The 20,830-nt window shown below is 42.5% G+C and overlaps 1 protein-coding gene across 1 annotated transcript in view; it reads left to right on the top strand.

Annotated features, from left to right (window-relative positions):
• The window catches only part of NEDD4 (NEDD4 E3 ubiquitin protein ligase), a 199,855-nt gene that overhangs the window by 37,895 nt on the left and 141,130 nt on the right, over positions 1 to 20,830 (top strand). Inside the window, exons 3-5 of the mRNA XM_040342736.1 lie at positions 2,157 to 2,235; positions 8,521 to 8,559; positions 17,337 to 17,390. Of these exons, the coding sequence (XP_040198670.1) occupies positions 2,157 to 2,235; positions 8,521 to 8,559; positions 17,337 to 17,390 (172 nt within the window). The remainder of the gene's footprint in view (positions 1 to 2,156; positions 2,236 to 8,520; positions 8,560 to 17,336; positions 17,391 to 20,830) is intronic.

Here is a 20,830-nt window from a genome sequence, read left to right as displayed (position 1 = left end):
GGGGCACTGATCCCCCCCCCCCGGACTCTGAGCACCAGTGCTACAGCATTTCAACAAATATAACTTTTTCTTTTTATGAATCTCCTGTGATTGTCACTTCAGAGCCATAACCTGCCCCTTCCCATAGCGGGACACCTAGATGGCGGCGCACAGACCCATTCGCCGTCTTCACACTGACTTCTGGTGACTCTGCAGATCGCACAAAGACTTGGGGACTGACCGGCGTGTGATCTGACGACCCGGTGGCATACCTGAGTCGGAAGCAGTTGCCAAGGGAGGTCAGTCACGCCAAACGGAGTTAACCTCGGACTGAAAGCTCTGAACCCGTCAACCCTACTGGACCAGGAGAGGTCCAACCGGGTTTGCCGGAGCAGGGAGAAAAAGGGGGGCCATTGTGATGCATTTGCCTATATGTCTCAGTTTAATACTCCCTGCTAGCCATGTCTGTAGAGGTAGAAAGGAATTTCATGTGTGATTCATTCCTCTAACAGGTTATTGAAGTGCTAATGTCCCCTCACTATTCTAAACGTTAATTGATCTATTGTGTTGTGTGAAGAAGATCTGTGTTTACCCTTAAAAGATGTGTATTGTATCATCAGGCTAAATGATTAGAGAAGTGGTATGTTAATTATTCTGATTGCTTCAGTGTGGTAATTAACTCCACTGATGTCTTTATCTAAAGAAATGTGTCTGCATGGTCGGCTCCGACTTGTCTCCTATAATCTGTATGGGAAACCCCACTGTGTGAGGGGGGGCGTTCCGAACAGGTTGTTACCACATATAAGCTGAGTTTTTGTGTCATTAAAGTCTCTTGTTCCAGCATTAAGCCTTGGCATGTGTGGCTTATTATGGCGATTCCAGGAGAGGATGTTCTTGTATGGGGAGAAGGGAATGCTTGACGGGGATATTATTTTAATACCGTCACAAGGCACTAACAATAATTACTGTGTTCTCTCGTCGGGGATGGCTCTGCGGGAGGAGTTCCCCCATTAACACTGACTGTGGTTGCAGCAAAGGATAGTGCTCCGTCTATGGGCAGCTTTACACAGTTTATTTTTTGAGCATATATATTGTTTGCCCAATCATTATTTATCTAGCATTCGTACAAAGCTACATAGTGGGGATACAATTTACTATTTACCATATTTATCGGCATATAACACGTGCAGGTGTATAACATGCACCTTCATTTTAAGAGGGGTGTTTCAGGAAAAAAAATAAAATAAAAAAAAAGAACTTTGAAACAAAATAAGGGTCAGTGCCCATCCGCAGCCTCACAATTGCCCATCAGTGCATCTAGATCAATGCCCATCTGCAGCCTCACCAATGCCCATCTGCAGCCTCACCAATGCCTATTTGTAGCCTCACAATTGCCCATCAATGTAGCTTGATTAATGACCATCTGCAGACTCCCCATTGCCATGAATGCAGCCTGATCAATGCCCATCTCAGGGAGGGGGGTGAGATGAGCACCGTCAGATTACATACAGCAAGAATCTCCTGTTTACTCAGCAGCCTCTTTAATACAAAGTCCTGCCTCCTGGACCGGCTTCTATGATAGACAGAACACTGGTCCAATGCCGGCCCAGGAGATGGGACTTCCTATTACAGAGGCCGCTAGTAAACAGGAGATTCTCACTGTATATAATCTGACGGTGCTCGTCCCGCCCCCCCCTCCCCTTTTCTCTCCGAGGCAGCCCAAATTGCAGTATCGGCGTATAACACGCACACACTATTTGCAACCGATTTGCATGGTGAAAAAGTGAGTGTTATATGCCAATAAATACAGTAATTTGTTATACAAGGTAAGCACTTTACATTATATATATATATATATATATATATATATATATATATATATATATATATATATATATATATATATATATGAAGGTAGTCACACAACTGGAAGGGTGGGATACCTGCAGTAGGCGGGCAACACTGAAATGACTTCATGGACACCAGAAAGGTAAGTAAAGGTTTTTTTTTTTTTTCAGGACTGGACTTTTTTGTATACAAAGCTGTAAAGACAGGATAACTTGAGAAGAAAGATCTTGGCTAATAGAGGATTAAAACTTTAAATACTCAAAGTGAAAGAATCTTTTTTTATTTGTGTTTTTTGTTTTTAATAATCCATTTATAAAATTGTCTTCCAGTGACCCATATGTGAAATTGACACTTTATGATCCAGAAAATGGAATATTGACCAGTGTTCAAACAAAAACTGTAAAGAAGGTAAGCACACGTGTTATTTTATTATCCAGATTCCCTGAAGAGCTCTTTCTATCAGAATTCCTGTCAAAAATAAAGATTGAGTAAGACTTTGCATACAGTAGAAGGCAGTTGGAGAGGTAATCCTGGGTGCCGACCACTTTTTTACATGATCACTTTACAATTCTTAAAATTATCATCAGCAGATACCAACCAGTATTTGAAATTTCAAGTTTTAGCGGAGGTTCACACAATGCCCTCTGCGAACCGCTCCGTGTGTCAATTCAATGTTAATGACACTCCAAGATCGGTTTACAGATCGCAGTGCGAACTGTGAACTCGCACAGGAATCGGATTGCATGGGTGAGAACACCCATGTGATCAGATTCCGGTGCGGGGGGAAAAAAAGTCCCTGTACTATTTTCCTCCGAATCTAATGCAAGTTCAGCTATACAACTGTATGGCTGAACTCGCATTGCACAGACATCACATGCGATGTCTGTGTTCGCACAAGTGTGAACCCAGGCTTATAGCTGTAGTAAATGTTAAAGTAAAATTTTTTTTTCCTGCAAGGCAAAGGCATAATATGCTAGTATGCATTGCATACTGGCACATTATGAAATTCTTACCTTAAAACTAAGCCCTTCAGCAGTGCCCTATCCCCGCTGAAGAGGCTTCCATCTTCACCCTTCCGGGTTCGCGTGAATGGCCGACGTCACTCTCACGCATGTACGCGGGAGCCAAGGCACAGGGCCCTGAAGAATGGCATGGGTATGCTGTTCCTTCAGAGCGCATGCGCCGGTGACGTTACCGGCTGCTGCTCACTAGATCTTTTAACTATTTAAGAACCCCCCCATCCACATTTACGTCGGCAGAATGGCACGGCTGGGCACATGCACGTACAGGTACGTCCTCTGCTAGTACCCAGCCATGGCGCCCGCGACCTTGTCCGAAGCTCCGGGACCCGTGGACCCGATCGCCGCTGGAGTCCCGCGATCGGTCCCCGGAGCTGAAGAACGGGGAGAGCTGTGTTTAAACACAGCTTCCCCGTTCTTCACTGTGGTGGCGTCATCGATCGTGTGATCCCTTTTATGGGGATACACAATCGATGACGCCACACCCCCCTACAGTTGTAAACACACATGAGGTCACACATAACCCCATCAGCGCCCCCTGTGGTTAACTCCCAAACTGCAATTGTAATTTTCACAGTACACAATGCATTTTAAATGCATGTTTTGCTGTGAAAATGACAATGGTCCCAAAAATGTGTCAAAATTGTCCGAAGTGTCCGCCATAATGTCGCAGTCACGAAAAAAATCGCTGATCGCCGCCATTAGTAGTAAAAAAATGTTTTTTATAAAAATGCAATAAAACTATCCCCTATTTTGTAAACACTATAAATTTAGCGCAAACCAACCGATAAATGCTTATTGCGATTTTTTTTTTTTTACCAAAAATAGGTAGAAGAATACATATCGGCCTAAACTGAGGAAAAAATATGTTTTTTATATATTTTGGGGGTATTTATTAGAGCAAAAATTAAAAAATATAAAAAAAAATTCAAAATTGTCGCTCTATTTTTGTTTATAGCGCAAAAAATAAAAACCGCAGAGGTGATCAAATACCACCAAAAGAAAGCTCTATTTGTGGGAAAAAAAGGCGCCAATTTTGTTTGGGAGCCACGTCGCACGACCGCGCAATTGTCTGTTAAAGCGACACAGTGCCGAATCGCAAAACCTGGCCGGGTCCTTTAGCTGCCTAAAGGTCCGGGTCTTAAGTGATTAAACGGTGCACGTTTAGGAGCGATTCATTTAACCTACAGGCAAGCTTTATTATAAGCCTATTATAACCATATAATTCATCCAGTGGAGAAGAGGAGCACATCCAATATTAAGGAATGGAAACTTCTAAGACCACACGAAAAAGGGGCTTTAAATGTGCCAATCAAATGAGGAAATAACAAAAAAACAAGCATATTCTATCACAGTAAAACAAAGTGTAGAGATCTCACAGCAGCATATTGTAATAAATCAAATGCTAAAAGGCTATAGAAACCTAGGGGTATAAAGTCTCTTCACATACCTTATTAATAATACTTTGCCATGGATCCAGTCTGCCTCACCAGTCTCTGAGGACTGAGGCAGCTGGATCTCCCTAAATATATCCCTAATTAGGGCAGATTAGCTGCAGCCCCCTGGTCCTCCGCATCCTGTCATAGGGGGGTCCCCATGTGGATGCACCCCGCCCACCCGACACACACGATCAGTATCATAAATGACATCCACAGAAGCGTTCTATCCTTTGCTTTTAACTATTTTCCAGACCTGATATTAGATTGTGTATATTTTCTGGGAGCATGAACTAGATGTGTAAGTTCTTCCTTTTGCTAGATACACCGGCTTGATTGGTTGGGGCCTCCTGTGTTTTACTGTCCCCCTCCATGAATGCTTTTCTAACCCCTTGTCCGCTTTCAGGACAGCTTTCCTTCCTAATTAAACATCTCAGTGATTGAAAACAAAGCAACACACAAGTGTGTCAGACAGTCATTGAGGTGACTGAAGTGAGAGTGTGTTGTCACCTCCAGAGCCCCTCTACTAACACACCAACACGCTTGGGTTTCCCAGGTGTGGTGCACTACAAGCCCCAGCATGCTCTACCTGCTCATGTGCATGTACAGCACAGGCTAGGGCCCAAGCCTCCATCTATGTTGAGTAAAGCTTCCCTCCCTTCCTCTCTTTTCTTGCCAGCCTCTGAGCACACTAAGGCAGAGCTCTGTGGGCTGTAATGTAATAGGAGGATTTTGATATAAGTGGGGGCTTTGATGTGCAGAGACCCCCTTACATCAGGATTCCCAGAGCACCCCTTACATCAGAGTTCCCCTTTACAATACAATCCACAGAGCTTCCCCTTAGGGCCCCTTTACACAGGGCAGACTCTGCCAAGTGGATCCACCTGCTCAACAGGGGATCTCTCCGCTGATCCTCACTGAGCAGGCTGATTACAGGTCTGTGTCTGTACCACTTTTGCAGATCAGACACAGCTCATTGTTCTCTATGGGCCGGTCTGACTGTCATCCAATCCGCTAGACGGATGGTGAATGGATCCCCATCCGTCTGTTTTCATTGGATTGGATGCAGGCAGGTGTAAATGGACACGTCTGTTTCCACCTGCCCCCAATACAAAATAATGAGTGGTGATCATCAGTGCCCTGATTACAGTATAGCAATATAGTGCCAGCAATCAGTGCCCACAAGTGCCACCAATCAGTGCCCAGTGTCAGTGCAGTTCATCAATGCCCATCACTGCTGTCGATCAATGCCCACCAGTGCTGCCTATTAGTGCCCATCAGTGCTGCCTATCAGTGCTTATAAGTGCCACCTAATCAGTGCCCATAAGTGCCGTTTTATCAGTGCCACCTCATCAATGCCCACCAGTTCAGCCTATCAGTGCCCATAAGTGCCGCCTCATCAGTGCACATCAGTGAAGGTGAAAAATTATTTGGTTACAAAATTTACTGACAAAAATTATCTTTCACATTTTTTGTTCTTTTTTTTTTTTTTTTTTTTTTAAAAAAAACAGCAGTGATTAAATGGCAACAAAAATAAAGCTCTATTTGTGTGAAGAAAATGATAAAAAAATTGGGGTACAGTGTAGCACGACCGCGCAATTGTTATTCAAAGTGCGACAGCGCTAAAAGCTGAAAAATTACCTGGACAGGAAGGGGGTGTAAATGCCCTGTAGGCAAGTGGTTAAATCAAAGTCCCCAGAGTTCTCCTTTATATCACAGTCTGCACCCCCCCCCCCCTTTTACAGTGTAAGGGAAACTGCGTATTCAGATGTAAAGCGAAACTCTGTGGACTCTAATGTAGAGAGGGAATTTTGTGATTAAATATAATACAATTAAAAATATGCACTGTCACTGTACTAATGACAGTGGTTGGGAAGGGGTTAAACATCTAGGGCGATCAAAGGGTTAACTGTGTTCCTAACCAGTGTTTTGGTGTACTGTATGTGCTGATTTTACTCAGGGAAGTGATGGATTTATTACTTGCTTTTGCAGGTACACAAACACCCATCCCTTATCCCCTGTCAGAACAGAGCTCTGCCTTGTTTACATAGGCAGAGCTCCATTCTGTGTCTCTGTCCAATGATTGGCGTGTGTCAGCGGACATCCAGGGCCCAAAACCCGCAGATCAGCTTCTGCTGTAAAGAATCCTAGCAGAAGCGGCCCGTGCATCCCCTGTAGGCGGAAGTGCAGAACCACGTGTGTATATGTGTGTATATATGTGTGTGTGTGTGTGTATATATATATATATATATATATATATATATATATATATATATATATACATATATATATATATATATATATACATATATATATATATATATATATATATATATATATATACATACATGATTCAGCACAGGAGGGTCGCCCTGTAGCAGTAAATCTGTTGTGGGGCGGTCAGTAAGTTGTTATTTTCTTTATATGTGAATGCTGCTGCTCTTCTCCAGAATCTTTGCAGCCACTGATGATAATTCTGGCCAAACATCCCTGCGCAATGAGCTACTCTCCAGAGGAAGCGCACCCCTCTGTAAACTGACCACGGTGTATCATTACTGCTGAGACCAGACATTGTGGTCAGTTTACACATCTCTGTCATCATCAGCCTGCTATCTGCTCTCCTCTCTGCTCCTTTGTCCCCCTCCCCTTCTTTGCCCCCCTCCCCTCTCTGTGTGAGCCGCCCCTCCCCCTGCTCTCATAACACTGACCTATATATGCCTTGAGATCATTGACAAGATTCTCCTGTGTAATTCTGGGCTGATTCCTCACCGTTCTCATGATCATTGAAACTCCACGAGGCGAGATCTTGCACAGAGCCCCACACCAAGGGAGATTGTCAGTTATTTGTGTTTCTTCCATTTGCGAATAATCCAACCCAACTGTTGTCACCCTCTCACCAAGCTGCTTGGCGATGGTCTTGTAGCCCATTCCAGCTTTGTGTAGGTCTACAATCTTGTCCCCGACATCCTTGGACAGCTCTTTGGTCTTGGCAATCGTGGAGAGATTGGAATCTGATTGATTGATTGCTTCTGTGGACAGGTGTCTTTTATACAGGTAACAAGCTGAGATTAGCAGCACTCACTTTAAGGCCTAATTCACACCTATACAGGTTGCAGTTTACATATTGCAGGAGAATTTTCTGTTTTTCAATACACGCTTTTGATCCATTGAAGTCTATGGAACCAAAAACCAGAAACAAGTCCCTGACCCTTTCCATAAAATTCACAGATGTGAACTACATCCATAGGAAACCATGTTAAATGGACTGTAGTGTGTTTTTGCGAAACTGAAAACGCACAAAAAAAAATGCATAGGCGTGAACCAGGCCTAAGAGAGTGCTGCTATAATCTCAGCTCATTACCAGTATAGAAGACACATGGGAGACAGAAATCTCGCTGATTGGTAGGGGATCAAATACTTATTTCATAATGCAAATCAATGTATAACATTTTTGAAATGCGTTTTTCTGGATATTTTTGTTGTAATTCTGTCTCTCACTGTTAAAAGAAACCTCCCATCAAAATTATAGACTGATCTTTTCTTTGTCAGTGGGCAAACGTGCAAAATCAGCAGGAGATAAAATACTTTTTTTTCTCACTGTATATCATAACTAATTCAGAGAATAACAACATCTAAAAAAGGTTTACATCCCATTCACACTTGTACGACTTTTTATACGGCTTTGGACATCAAGGTCGCATGACAAGTTGTACCCCATGTTTTCCACTGATAACCATTCATATATGTGTGACTTAGTCATAGTGACTTCAAAGTAGTTCATGACGTCAAAGTAGTCCGCCTTTCATGCAACTTGATCGCCGTAGACTTCAATGTTAACTCCCAAAAGTGGCATGAAAGTTGTACCTGAATGTGTTGTTACATGCAACAGTGGGACAACATATCACATACAAGTCGCACCTATCCAAAGTTGCATCAAAGTTGCACTCCAAAGTCACCAGCTTTTGGAGTAATACAAGTGTGAGTTGAGCCTTAGTCTAAAGGCTTATATAACCAGAATCCTTTATGTCACTATTGAAGAATGATGTTAATTTTTAACGTTACATTCTTTACTGTACTGCAGCTCAAACAGCTAGTTTTCTTTTTACCCAATAATTGGGCATATGTAGTTCTCCCTGAGGGTTATATAATGATTGCATCACATGGTTTAAATATAATTTTTGAATAAAAAAAAAAAAGACTTTTTTTTTTTACTTTATTTTTTTTATTTTTTATTATAGAGCTTGCATCCAAAATGGAATGAGGAAATATTACTCAGAGTAAGTAGTGTATTTATTGTTTATTTTTAAAACGCTGCTTCTGTAGTCCTTTTTTCACTTTTGTCATCTTTTGGATATTCTCTTATTTGGCTATACAAGAAGAGATCTGTTTAGAATCTGAATAGAAATGAACTGTAGAATCCTTTAGTGATCCTCCCTTCACCAACATGCACGTCCTTTATCTGTTGTGCATTTAGTGATCATCTGCTTATATCCTTTTAGCTAAAAAAAAAAAAAAAAGGACCACAGTACTGAACATTAAAGTGTATCTAAACCACCCTTTTCCAACCGGGTGCCATCAGAGGTTGCCAGGGGTTCCAATGGCGTTTTGTTTTAGAAGGACATTTAAAGATCAGACCAAGCTCAATAAAGACACTAAAGTGTTTTACCAAATCCTAAGCTCTCCGCCTCCTCCTACAGTTCAGTACTGTGAAGTGCAGTAAAGGTACAGTACTGCAATTTTTTTTAATTGGCCGCGTATGTATGTACATTATGTATGTGATCTTCTATGAGATTAGGTGTGTGTCTATGTATATTAACATGCATGTTGATTTTAATCTCGTTCCCTAATCCCATACAATCAGAACTGCCGCTCCTCTGAAAAGCGATCCATGCATTTGACAGTGTGAAGAGGCAATATGTCGCCTCCTCAATTCCTGTTTTAATCCCTTAAATGCAGCACCACAATGCCTCAACCACGTGCAATGCACATGGTTGCAAAGCGGCCCCATTCATCTGGGGGTATACTTCCTGCCACTGACACAATATGTATATGACCCTGGCTGCTACCGCTGCAGCTAAAGCGGGAGCAGTTGGGGTTGTAAAAATGCAGATTTGCATCATGGCTTTACCATCTCCCAGCCTCATGTGTGAACGTGCCTTAGTTCACATCTGTGCGGTTGCGTGTAGGTCAGGCCATTAATTTCCAAGGGCTGTCCTATCCGCAGAAATGCAGGAAAAGAAGTCCCAGACCCTTTTTTTTTTTAAAAAGGCGCACTGATTTGGCACATGACACGTTTGCCAATGCTTGAGACTAGCGTTAAGCATTATCGAGAGCCTAGCACGTCTACTAAATATCAGCACGTTTGTCTGCATGTCAGGAATGTGTGTGATTTTATGCACGTTCCCGACACGCAGTAATGTGAAACAAGCCTTAGACTGGGGTGCTTCGAGACTGAAAATCATTTTCAAGAGCGCCCTGACTGAAAAAAAGGTTGAAAAACACTCATCTATATCTAAGAAGAACATTTTTATATTCTTAATCGTTCATCAAGAGACACAGGACCAGTAGAATTTAGGAACATTGGGTTGTACTGCTGCCTAGAAGGATTTGGACACTTGCAATCAAAAAAGCCATTGATCAACTAAGTTTAACACTCCCCATTCCCATGATGCTTTCGTTTTTGTCCAGACATGGAGCACGTTACAAACAGCGGAAGCATAGAAGCTGTTGTGAGGGTGATCCTATGGAGAATAGGGGACCCATCAGCTAAAATACAGATAACAGACTTGTTCAATTATACATTGAACCAATATGATTGTATCTCAGGCACTACCACCAGATGTGAAGCATAGTCTCTTTCTTGTTTGTACATCTCCAGTAACGATCAGTTGTATGTGGGGAAATGTGTATTCAATAAGGAGAGAGAGTCCTTTTATATACGTTGTAGCCATGGTATTGCATTTTGACATTCAGGGAGCCCTTATGGATTGTAGAATGATCCCACTCGTCAGATGATGAGTTGAGGCTTAGATCTATGCCCAAGTAAGGTTAGGTGGGAAAGGCTCATTCTTGGGTGGCATTTTTCCAAAGGAAGGAGCTAAACACATTTTTTTTATCGGGGCAAAAAAAAGCAGATGGTAGTTTTATTGGGATGCCTTGCATAACATACAAAAGGCATGGAAGGATGTTAATCTTAAGGCTTATTTACCTTTCCAAACCACAAAAGGTTGCAATGGGTTTTAGGCTCCTGATGGAGATCATTGAGAAGGAGAAAGGGTATAGAGCTACGAAAGAGAAGCTGGCAAGTTTCACAGTTTTTTTTGTAATTTTTCCCATGAATGTACGTACACATACAAATCTGAGTACACCCCTCACATTTTTGTAAATATTTTATTACATCTTTTTATGTGACAACACTGAAAAAATGGGTATACAGCTTGTATAACGGTGTAAATTTGCTGTCCCTTCAAAATAACTTACCACACACCCATTAATGTCTAAACAACTGGCAAAAAAGGTAGTATTTTCCAAATAGAAAATTACCAAATTGGGCCCAAAGTGTCAATATTTTGTGTGGTCACCATCATTTTTCAGTGCTGCCTTAACCCTCTTGGGCATGGAGTTCACCAGAGCTTCACAGGTTGCCACTGGAGTCCTCGTCCTCTTCCACTCCTTTATGACAACATGGAGCTGGTGGATGTTACCGACCTTGCGCTCATTCACCTTTCTTTTGAGGATGCCCCACAGATGCTCAATAGGGTTTAGGTCTGGAGACATACTTGGCCAGTCCATCACCTTTACCCCAGCTTCTTTAGCAAGACGGTGGTCACCTTGGAGGTCTGTTTGGGGTTGTTATGTTGGAATACTGCCCTGTGGCGCAGTCTCCAAAAGGAGGGGATCATGCTCTGCTTCAGTATGTCACAGTGCATGTTGGCATTCATGGTTCCCTCAATGAACTGTAGCTCTCCAGTGTCGGCAGCACTCATGCAGCCATAGACAATGACACTCCCACCACCATGTTTGACTGTAGGCAAGACACACTTGTCTTTGTATGCCTCACATGGTTGCTGCCACACATGCTTGACATGATCTGAACCAAATACGTTTATCTTGGTCTCATCAGGCCACAGGACATGGTTCCAGCAATGTCCTTACTCTGCTTGTCTTCAGGGCTTTCTTGTGCCTCATCTTTAGAAGAGGATTCCTTCTGAGACGACAGCCATGCTGACCAATTTGATGCAGTGTGCGGCAAGCACAAACAGGGAACACATTTTAGCCCTTGGATCGCCCCTAATGTTAACCCCTTCCCTGCCAGTGTCATTTATACAGTGACATAGTATTTTTTTTTTTTAGCACTGATCAGGGCCTTTATGATCTTCATGTAGCCTAGGCCATCCTTATGTAGAGCAACAATTATGTTTTTCAGATCTTCAGAGAGTTCTTTGTCATGAGGTGCCATGTTGAACTTCCAGTGGCCAGTATGATAGAGTGAGAGTGATAAAACAAAATTTAACACCTGCTCCCCTTTCCCACCTGAGACCTTGTAACACTAACAAATCGCATGACACCGGGGAGAGGGAAAATGGCAAATTGGGCCCAATTTGGAAATTTTCACTTAGGGGTGTACTCATTTTTGTTGCGAATGGCTTAGACATTCATGGCATTTTTCACTTGGGGTGTACTCATTTTTGTTGCGAATGGCTTAGACATTCATGACATTTTGCGGGGACAGCAAATTTACACTGTTATACAAGCTGTATACTCACTACTAATTTCTTCAGTGTTGTAACATGAAAAGATATAATAAAATATTTACAAAAATGTGAGGGGGGTACTCACTTTTGTGAGATACTGTATATCAGCTGAGGGATGTTAACCTAGTTCTCCCCACTTTTCAAAAAACTCTATCAGAGATATTCCATTGTTCACTCTTCATCATAAAGTATCTTTCTTCATTGCCACCACTTCTGCTAGGTGAGTGTCCAAGCCTTGTTGTGGAATTGTCTCAAGGCCCAGAGCTTCAATTTCTTCTGCCTGTGGTCTTTACCTTACTTTAACCAGGACATTGTTCTGCCATCTCTGTTATGTTCCAGTTCATCCTAAGTAGACATTGCTTGGATGAATTCTAGATTGTAAGCTCTAACGAGCAGGGCCCTCTGATACCTCCTGTATTGAATTGTATTGTGACTGTACTGTCTTCCCTGATGTAAAGCGCTGCGTAACTGTTGGCGCTATATAAATCCTGTATAATAATAATAATGTGGTTAGAGCTGTTCATGCCTTCCTCTTAACTGTGTCTTCTCTCAAACTGATATACTCTTGTCATTCCAAAAGGTCCCTGCAAGGTTTGGCCTGCTTCCTGTTTTACAATTGTTTGGTATCTCAGGCAAATCCTTGTTCAATTTTACAGGCTTAAGGATAAGGTTCCACCCTTTCCATTTAAAGCGAACATTGCTACATCTACCATGCCTTGCAAAAGTATTCACCCCCCTTGGCCTTTTACCTTACATTAATTCAATGTTTTTTTAATCTGAATTATATGTGATGGATCAGAACACAATAGTCTAAGTTGGTGAAGTAAAATTATAAAAATATATACATAAAACAATTTTTCAGAAATAAAAAAACTGATAATTGCCATGTGCGTATGTATGAAGCCCATAAAAAGCTCTGGTGCAACCAATTACCTTCAGAAGTCACATAATTAGTGAAATGATGTCCACCTGTGTGCAATCTAAGTGTCAGATGATCTGTCATTACATATACACACCTTTTTGAAAGGCCCCAGAGGCTGCAACGCCTAAGCAAGAGGCACCACTAACCAAACACTGCCATGAAGACCAAGGAACTCTCCAAACAAGTAAGGGACAATTTTGTTGAGAAGATCAAGTCTGGGTTATCAAAATCAAAATCTTTGATGATCCCTAGTAGCACCATCAATCTATCATAACCAAATTGAAAGAATATGGCACAACAGCCAACCTTCCAAGAGATGGGGGGATACCAAAGCTCATGGACCGTGCGAGGAGGGCATTAATCAGAGAGGAAGCACAGAGACCCAAGGTAACCCTGGAGGAGCTGCAGAGTTCCACAGCAGAGACTGGAGTATCTGTACATAGAACGGCAATAAGCCGTACGCTCCATAAAGTTGGGCTTTATGGCAAAGTGGCCAAAAGAAAGCCAAAAAAACTAAATGGCACATTTTGAGTTTGCGAAAAGGCATGTGGGAGACTCCCAAAATGTATAGAGGAAGGTTCTCTGGTGTGATGAGACTAAAATTGAACTTTTTGGCCATCAAAGAAAATGTCTGGCACAAACCCAACACATCACATCATCCAAAGAACACCATACCCATTTTCAGCAGTCAGAACTGGGAAACTGGTCAGAGTTGAGGGAAAGATGGATGGTGCTAAATACAGGGATATTCTTGAGCAAAACCTGTACAACTCTGTGTGTGATTTGAGGCCACGACAGAGGTTCACCTTCCAGCAGGACAATGACCCCAAACACAATGCTAAAGCAACACTTGAGTGGTTTAAGGGAAAACATGTAATTGTATTGGAATGGCCTAGTCAAAGTCCAGACCTCAATCCAATAGAAAATATGTGGTCAGACTTAAAGATTGCTGTTCACAAGCGCAAACCATCGAACTTGAATGAGCTGGAGCAGTTTTGCAAGGAGGAATTGGCAAAAATCCCAATGGTAAGATGTGTCAAGCTCATATAGAGACTTATCCAAAACGACTTGGAGCTGTGATCTGCAAAAGGTGGCTCTACAAAGTATTGACTTTAAGGGGGTGAATAGTTATGCTCATTGACTTTTTCTGTTATTTTGTCCTATTTGTCGTTTGCTTCACAATAAAAAAAACAAAACAATGCACTCCTCTGTTGTGGGCACTCTTGGACACTTTTATGTTAATTTATGTATGAGAAAAAAACACTCTCTGACAATCTGAGAAATGTATGTTTGACCTCCAGAACAAAGCTCCAGGTTTTAGAAACTAGAGTGGTGCAAAGACGATTAGCTATTTATTATTATTAATTGCTCCATGTGGATGTTGTTATAGCTGACAATAAATATCCCCTTCTTGACTTTGCTGAGGTTGAAAAGTGTTTGTTTTTGAAGCATACATGAGAAATCCTCCAAGTACCGTATATACTTTTATAAATTGAGTTATCAACTAATCCTGGATAAACTATTTGCTTTATTCATGATCACGCTTCTATTCCACCAGCACATCACAAACTTGGCTTCTGGAATTTCAGACACTTATTCCTTTATTGTGAGAAAAACTAATTTAATCTCTGAACAGCCTGAAATAAATGGTTGAAATAGAGGATGTCTCAATCCATTAAAATGTATTGTCCCTCAACTATTAACAATGTTTTCCTGTCCAGGAACAACAGAGATTATTACACCATCCAGGACTTGCATGGCAACTTCAAAATCTGGTTTATGCTCCAATCTGCTGACTTGATTGTTTACAGACACTTTCCAACACGTTGCAAAATGTGTTAGCGCACTAAGAAGCACTGCTGATGTTTGATATCAATTGTAGTTGCCTGGTTTGAATGTCTACCCATTTTAATTATTGTAAGCAATGCCTGAATTGGTTGTATTGCTTGTGATACTTAAGCCCAACTCTGGGCAAAATTATTTTTTTCCATGCAATGAGAACTGTTAATTTTTGTCTAGAGGATTGGAGAACAGAGATACACTTGCCTAATCCTCTGATCCTTCCCACATATGACTGGTCCCTGTGGCTTCTGCTCCCCCCCTGCCATAGTCTGTCGGTATGTCATCATATGCACACAGGGCTGGACTGGGACAAAAATTTGGCCCTGGACTTCATCCAGACTGGCCCACTTTGACAGGTCTCTCCCACAGCAGCCGGACAACTCCCGTACCCCCCCCCCCCCCCGGCCACCCAAGCCCCCTCTCCCCTTCAATAGCCACTAGCAATTTTACTTTATTAGAGTAGAACGGCTGGTACTGGTACTCTTATAGGCAGTACCAGCGGGGAAGCTAGACATTATTTCTCCCAGGGCAAAGAATCAGTTTGGTGCCCCCCTTATGGGACAAGATTAGGCAGAAGTGAGAAACTCCCAGGCCGCTGTCACTGAAGCCGGCCCACTGAGCCATCGGCCCACCGGGAAACTCCCTGTAGTCCCAATGGCCAGTCCATCCCTGTATGCACATAGATCCACTCTGGACATGAGGACGTCAGAAGCAGTCTATTGCTGGATCGCGGGGGAGCGTTGTTTACTGGTGGAGCAGAGGATCGTGTGAGTATAGAGCTTTCTCCTCTACATCTGGACAAACCGCGCCACTGCATATGAACATTTTTTTTTTTTTTTTTTTACCCAGAGTTGGACTTAAAGCGGAGGTCCACCCTAAAAAAAAAAAAAAAAATGCCAAAAAGGTTACAAAAAATTTGAATAAAATAATAAAAAATTGTTATACTTACCAGAAGTGGCTGTTACTAGGCAGATCGTCCTAATCTGAAACTTCCTCATCCACGGTGGTCTTCATTCTTCTCCTCCTCTTGCTGCCTCCTGGGAAATGGGGAGCGATGTCTTCTGGGACCTTGTGTGTCTCCCAGATGACATCCGCCCATTCACATAGTGCTGCGCGACTCGCGCATGCGCAGTAGGGAACCGGGAAGTGAAGCCGCAACGCTTCACTTCCTGATTCCCTCACGAGGATGGCGGCGGGGCAGCCGAGACCTAAGCGATTGCTCGGCTTCGTCTGCCGACATCGCAGGCACCCTGGACACAGGTAAGTGTATTTATTAAAAGTCATCAGCTACAGTGTTTGTAGCGCTTTAAGAGTATAACTAAGGACCAAACTTTTTAGAGAGGGATTAGAGCCCCTGTCAGAGTTTATTGCTGTCTGTGCCCCTTTTAGCGAGATTCACCTTTTCTATTTGTCATGTTTACCCTTTTTATCAAAAATGAAAGTAAAAGAAAATCCCAAATTTTGGGTTGTTCCTGGAAGAGTAAGAGAGGGGAAATCTTTCAATGGGGACACTAGTTTTGGTGATACACCTGGATTCCCTTACTTTAAAAACATTTCCTCTCACTTCCTGTTTTGGATATGGGACAGGAAGTGAAGAGAAATCTCCCCAATGTGAAACAGATGGCAAAAAAAAAAAAAAAAAAATTCTGATGGGTTATAATCCTCCCCTAATCCCCGTACACACGATCAGAAAAAGAGGAATAGGGCCTTTTCGATGGTGTCTGTGGGAGGAAGAGTGACAGATCGCTGGTGTCAGGGGGAGAAATCATGTCCATCTTTAGTGTCAGTGGAACACATACGGTCAGTGTTCATCCGATCCCCCCCCATAGGGGGGAGCGGAGAAAAGACAGGGCGGTCCCTGCACAGCTCAGCGGGGATCAACGGAGCAAGTGGAGGTGCACGGGGCGGATCATTACTGATCCGCCCCTTGTGAAAGAGGCCTTAAGGCTGTAATTAAAGCAAAAAGTGGTGAAACAAAATACTGACACAAGGGAGTGATCCTTTTTCCAACTCAGTGATTTCTATTTTTGCATTATTTTCCGACATGTTACTGTTATATCTTTCACTTGGATGTTATAAGTTGTGCCGAGTTAAATGCAACTAGATAAAATTAAAACTGGGTCTGTCTTCATTTCAGGCTGAAAAGCAACAACATCTGATAATTTTGAAGGGGGGTGATTCTTTTCTATACCCACTGTATACCCATTACTTATTGTCCTCCATCTCAGCTAACATGGCGATATGGCAGAGATCTTAGATTAGTTTATCTAATGTGAATAGTGCTAAGAAAAGTCAACAATATAAAAGTAAACAAGTTGTAGCAGGCAGTGCACTCAACCTAGAAGCTGTTCTCTCTGTTGAAACCTTCAGTGAATTGCTTAACTGTAAAAAAAACTGCACTAAATTTTACAAAATATATATTCAACTTGTAGGCGTGCGTGTGTCTAATCTTTTGCATCTTTTTATAATTCTGAATGTTTTTATAACATTTTGTGGTGTAATAAATCCTGTGCACACACCTTATTTTCTTTTCCAGGTGTATCCAAAAAAACACAGACTACTCTTTGAAGTATTTGATGAAAACCGTTTGGTATGCCTTTTTATGATTTCCTATTATAGAGTTGTTTTGACTATGTGCTTACTGTTTAAACCCCCAAGTGTTTTCCATAATCATGTGTGCTCTTATGTGGCGGATTTAAGAAAATATATTAATATTCACTGCTGACGTTTTTTTTTCCCCAATCAGGCAAAAATGTAAGTTTATGCACTGCATATCTGTCTTATGATCTATCCATAGGGAAGTCTATAGCTGGCCAAACACTTAGATATCTTTCATTTAGCTGGTAGCTAGCAGAATACCCAAACTTTGGCTGCATCTGACCGATGTAGCCCTTGTTGGGCTGAACGTATTGCAGCAGAGTCCTTCAACAAAAATTAATATAACAATAGACTTTTGCCAAATGGAGCAGCGCCATCCTCTGAGCAAAACTTGGTTAGTGTATGGCCAGCTTAAAGTGGTTGTAAAGACTGAAGGTTTTTTACCTTCATGCATTTTCAGCATTAGGGTAAAAAACCTTCAGTGTGCAACGTGCCCGCTCAGCCCCCTCTAATATTTACCTAAGCCCGATCTTGATCTAGAGATGTGCACGAGAGTAACATCTTTCCTGGGTGGGTCTCTACATCCTCATTGGCTGAGTTGCCGCAGCAGGAGCCATTGGCTCCCGCTGCTGTCAGTCACAGCCAGTGAGTGAGGAGCAGGGGTGGGGCTGAAACCTTCAGCGTGCATCTCCCTCTCAGCCCCCTCTAATACTTACCTAAGCCTGATCTCGATTCAGTGATGTGTGTCACTCTGCTGTCAATCACAGCCACTGAGTAGGGGCGGGGCTGAGCCATACTCTCTGTCTCTTAAAGTGTTTTACCCCTGTATTTCAAATTTCTGATATGTGCCCTGCTGTACCATGTATGAGAAAGTATCCTGTTCTCTTTGTAGTGCTTCCTTTTGTGTGAAATCCCTGGTGTTCCTTCCAGTCCCTCTGCTTTCCTGTTAAAAACTGACCACACTAGGCAGGGGAGCACACAGTGGTCAGTTCTCTAGCTGTGCTGGGAACTCGGCCTGCTCTCTCCAATGATCAGACTTGTCCTGACATGCCCCCACCGCACAGCCATTCACTGAGAAGATCAGTGTATTGCTGTTTCTCCTCCCCCCAGCTCTTATGCAGCTGAGAACAGAGGGAATGTAATCACTTATAACAAAGGGAAAAAAGTTATTTATAATGTTTGGTCTTTTTTTTTATATATCTATATTAAAATGTTTGCCTTTCATTCAATTTTAAACTGAATGGGTTGTTTTACAAGGTGATCGTTTACAATCACTTTAAGGACACAGAAATCCGGCTCAGGAGCAAGCCCACACAAGTGTCCTCATAGCAAGCGGGTTGGTTGGTTTAAAGTTCACCATACATGTTGCAATATGCCCCCAAAATCTTTGCAGTCAATATACCAAAACAGTGATATATGAGGGCTGGCCTAATCTATCCAATCAGGCAGGTTCTTGCACTGCATACTTGTTGATAGATCTAAAGAAGATTGTACAATGATTTTGCAGTGTGGGGATTAGATCAACGATCATTTTTTGCAGAAAAGTTTTCAGGTCATTATTTTTAACATTTTCAGGGATGCCACGGAATTTAATATTATTTCTCCTAGACCTATCTTCGAGATCTGAGACTTTAAGTTTTAGTTTCCTGACTTCTTCCTCAAGCGCAAAGTGGTCATCAACCAGCTCATTATGGGCGTCAGTGAAGTCGGTCATTTTGTTTTTAATATAGTCAACTCTTTCACCCAGGTCTTCTATTTCTACTTTAGATTTTTGCATAAATGCTCTCATATCATGCTGGATTGCACCATGTAAGGATTTGAGCATCTCTTTCATATCAGTGTCAAGCATTGCTTTACCAGAGGTGGGGAAAGAATCAAGTTTTTCCTCATAGGGGTTAATTCCAGTCTCAGAATCACAGTCAATCTCAATGTCACTTTATCCACAGCTGACACTCTCCTCTTTTGTTTAGCTGGGCTAGTGAAATCTGATTCAAAATCATCCTGATTCTCCTCTTCAGGCTGCTGCAGCTTCAGTGTTTGTGTCCCTCTCCTCACAGCGCTGCCTGACGGTTTGCCTGTGTGTGTGTGAGGGAGGAGGGACCCGCGCCATTTTGTTTCCCAGGGGATTCGGCCGGGCTGACAAACAACCCCAATTTGCGGGGTTTCTTGCGGGGGTTTCGTTTCTCCATACCGCCGGTCGTGATCCCCGTTCTCTCCGGTTTTATAATCTGTCCTCGGGCGCTCTATCCGTCGCCATTAGTCTCTGTAGGGAGTCAGTCTAGCACGGAGCTCTAGCAATGAGCGTCCATGCAGATTCGCCGCCGGCCACGCCCTGTACAATGATTTTGGAACATGTGTGCGGTGAACTTCGTGTTACTAAACTCAGTAATATGAAAATAGTTAATCTGCCCCCTCCCCCCACAGTGCCCACAGCAATCCTCTTTTTACATTAAAATACTACCACTATATATCTTTTTGGCTGTTCTGTATACCATGGTCACATGATAAACTGCAGGGTCTGCCTGAGTGCTGAGCGTTCAGGTAGGAGGAGATTTACACTATAGCCGGTGTCCCTCATGCTGTTATGGGAGGCAGATTCCCCATCAATCAAGATGTGACATCCCACCAACTGTGTTCTTTTTTTTGTTACTGGGCGTGGAGAAGGGAGGGACTGGGCTGTCATTTAGGATCTGTATACATGCCCACATGTGTGATGTCAATATCATGTGACATGGCTATCTCTGATCAACAAGGAAATGTTCTCTCCAGCAATAGAGACCAAACTGAGCGTGTGCAGCAGTACTACCATCACTTTGTCTTATCTGGCCTTGCCAAGAGAGTCCCTGCAGAAGGGGGATGATCTGTGCATATAGGATCAAAGGGTCTTTTTACACAACACAGTGGATTAACCCCTTAACTTCCACAGTGAGTATAACAAGCATGCTATGCTGCACATACAGACAGATTTTACTGCTGTGGGTTTAGTAACACTTTTAATGGCTAAATTCACCTTTTGAATAAAATGGACTGCAGCATGCGAAAATGTTGCTTAATGTAATACTATACCTGTAGCACCCAGCACATGTTGAGCGCCTGCCACCTAGCATCACAGGAGTGAGCACTTCGCGTTCAAAGGCAGTGCATGTGCAGTGCACTCTCCCTGATGCAGCAGTGCTGAGCATTGGGACTATGTTTTATGTTGAACCAATTTTAAGAGTGTGACACGCTCATATTTCTCTGTCCCCCCACCCTCAAATTGTGAACATCTACCCCAACTCACTAGACTTCTCCTTGGAGTGTCTTGTTGATTTTTTTTTCTTTACACACAGCTGTGCATGACTGTTCCCGCACAGCCATGTCATCCATTCACACACCCATTCACAGGGATCTGTGAATGGAAAGACTACAAGTCCCATCTTTCACTGTGGCAGA

This window comes from Rana temporaria, chromosome 3 (assembly GCF_905171775.1).
Source record: "Rana temporaria chromosome 3, aRanTem1.1, whole genome shotgun sequence".
Lineage (NCBI taxonomy): Eukaryota > Metazoa > Chordata > Amphibia > Anura > Ranidae > Rana > Rana temporaria.
Note: the sequence above shows the minus strand (reverse complement) of the source record. Positions and strands in the feature narration are given on the sequence as shown.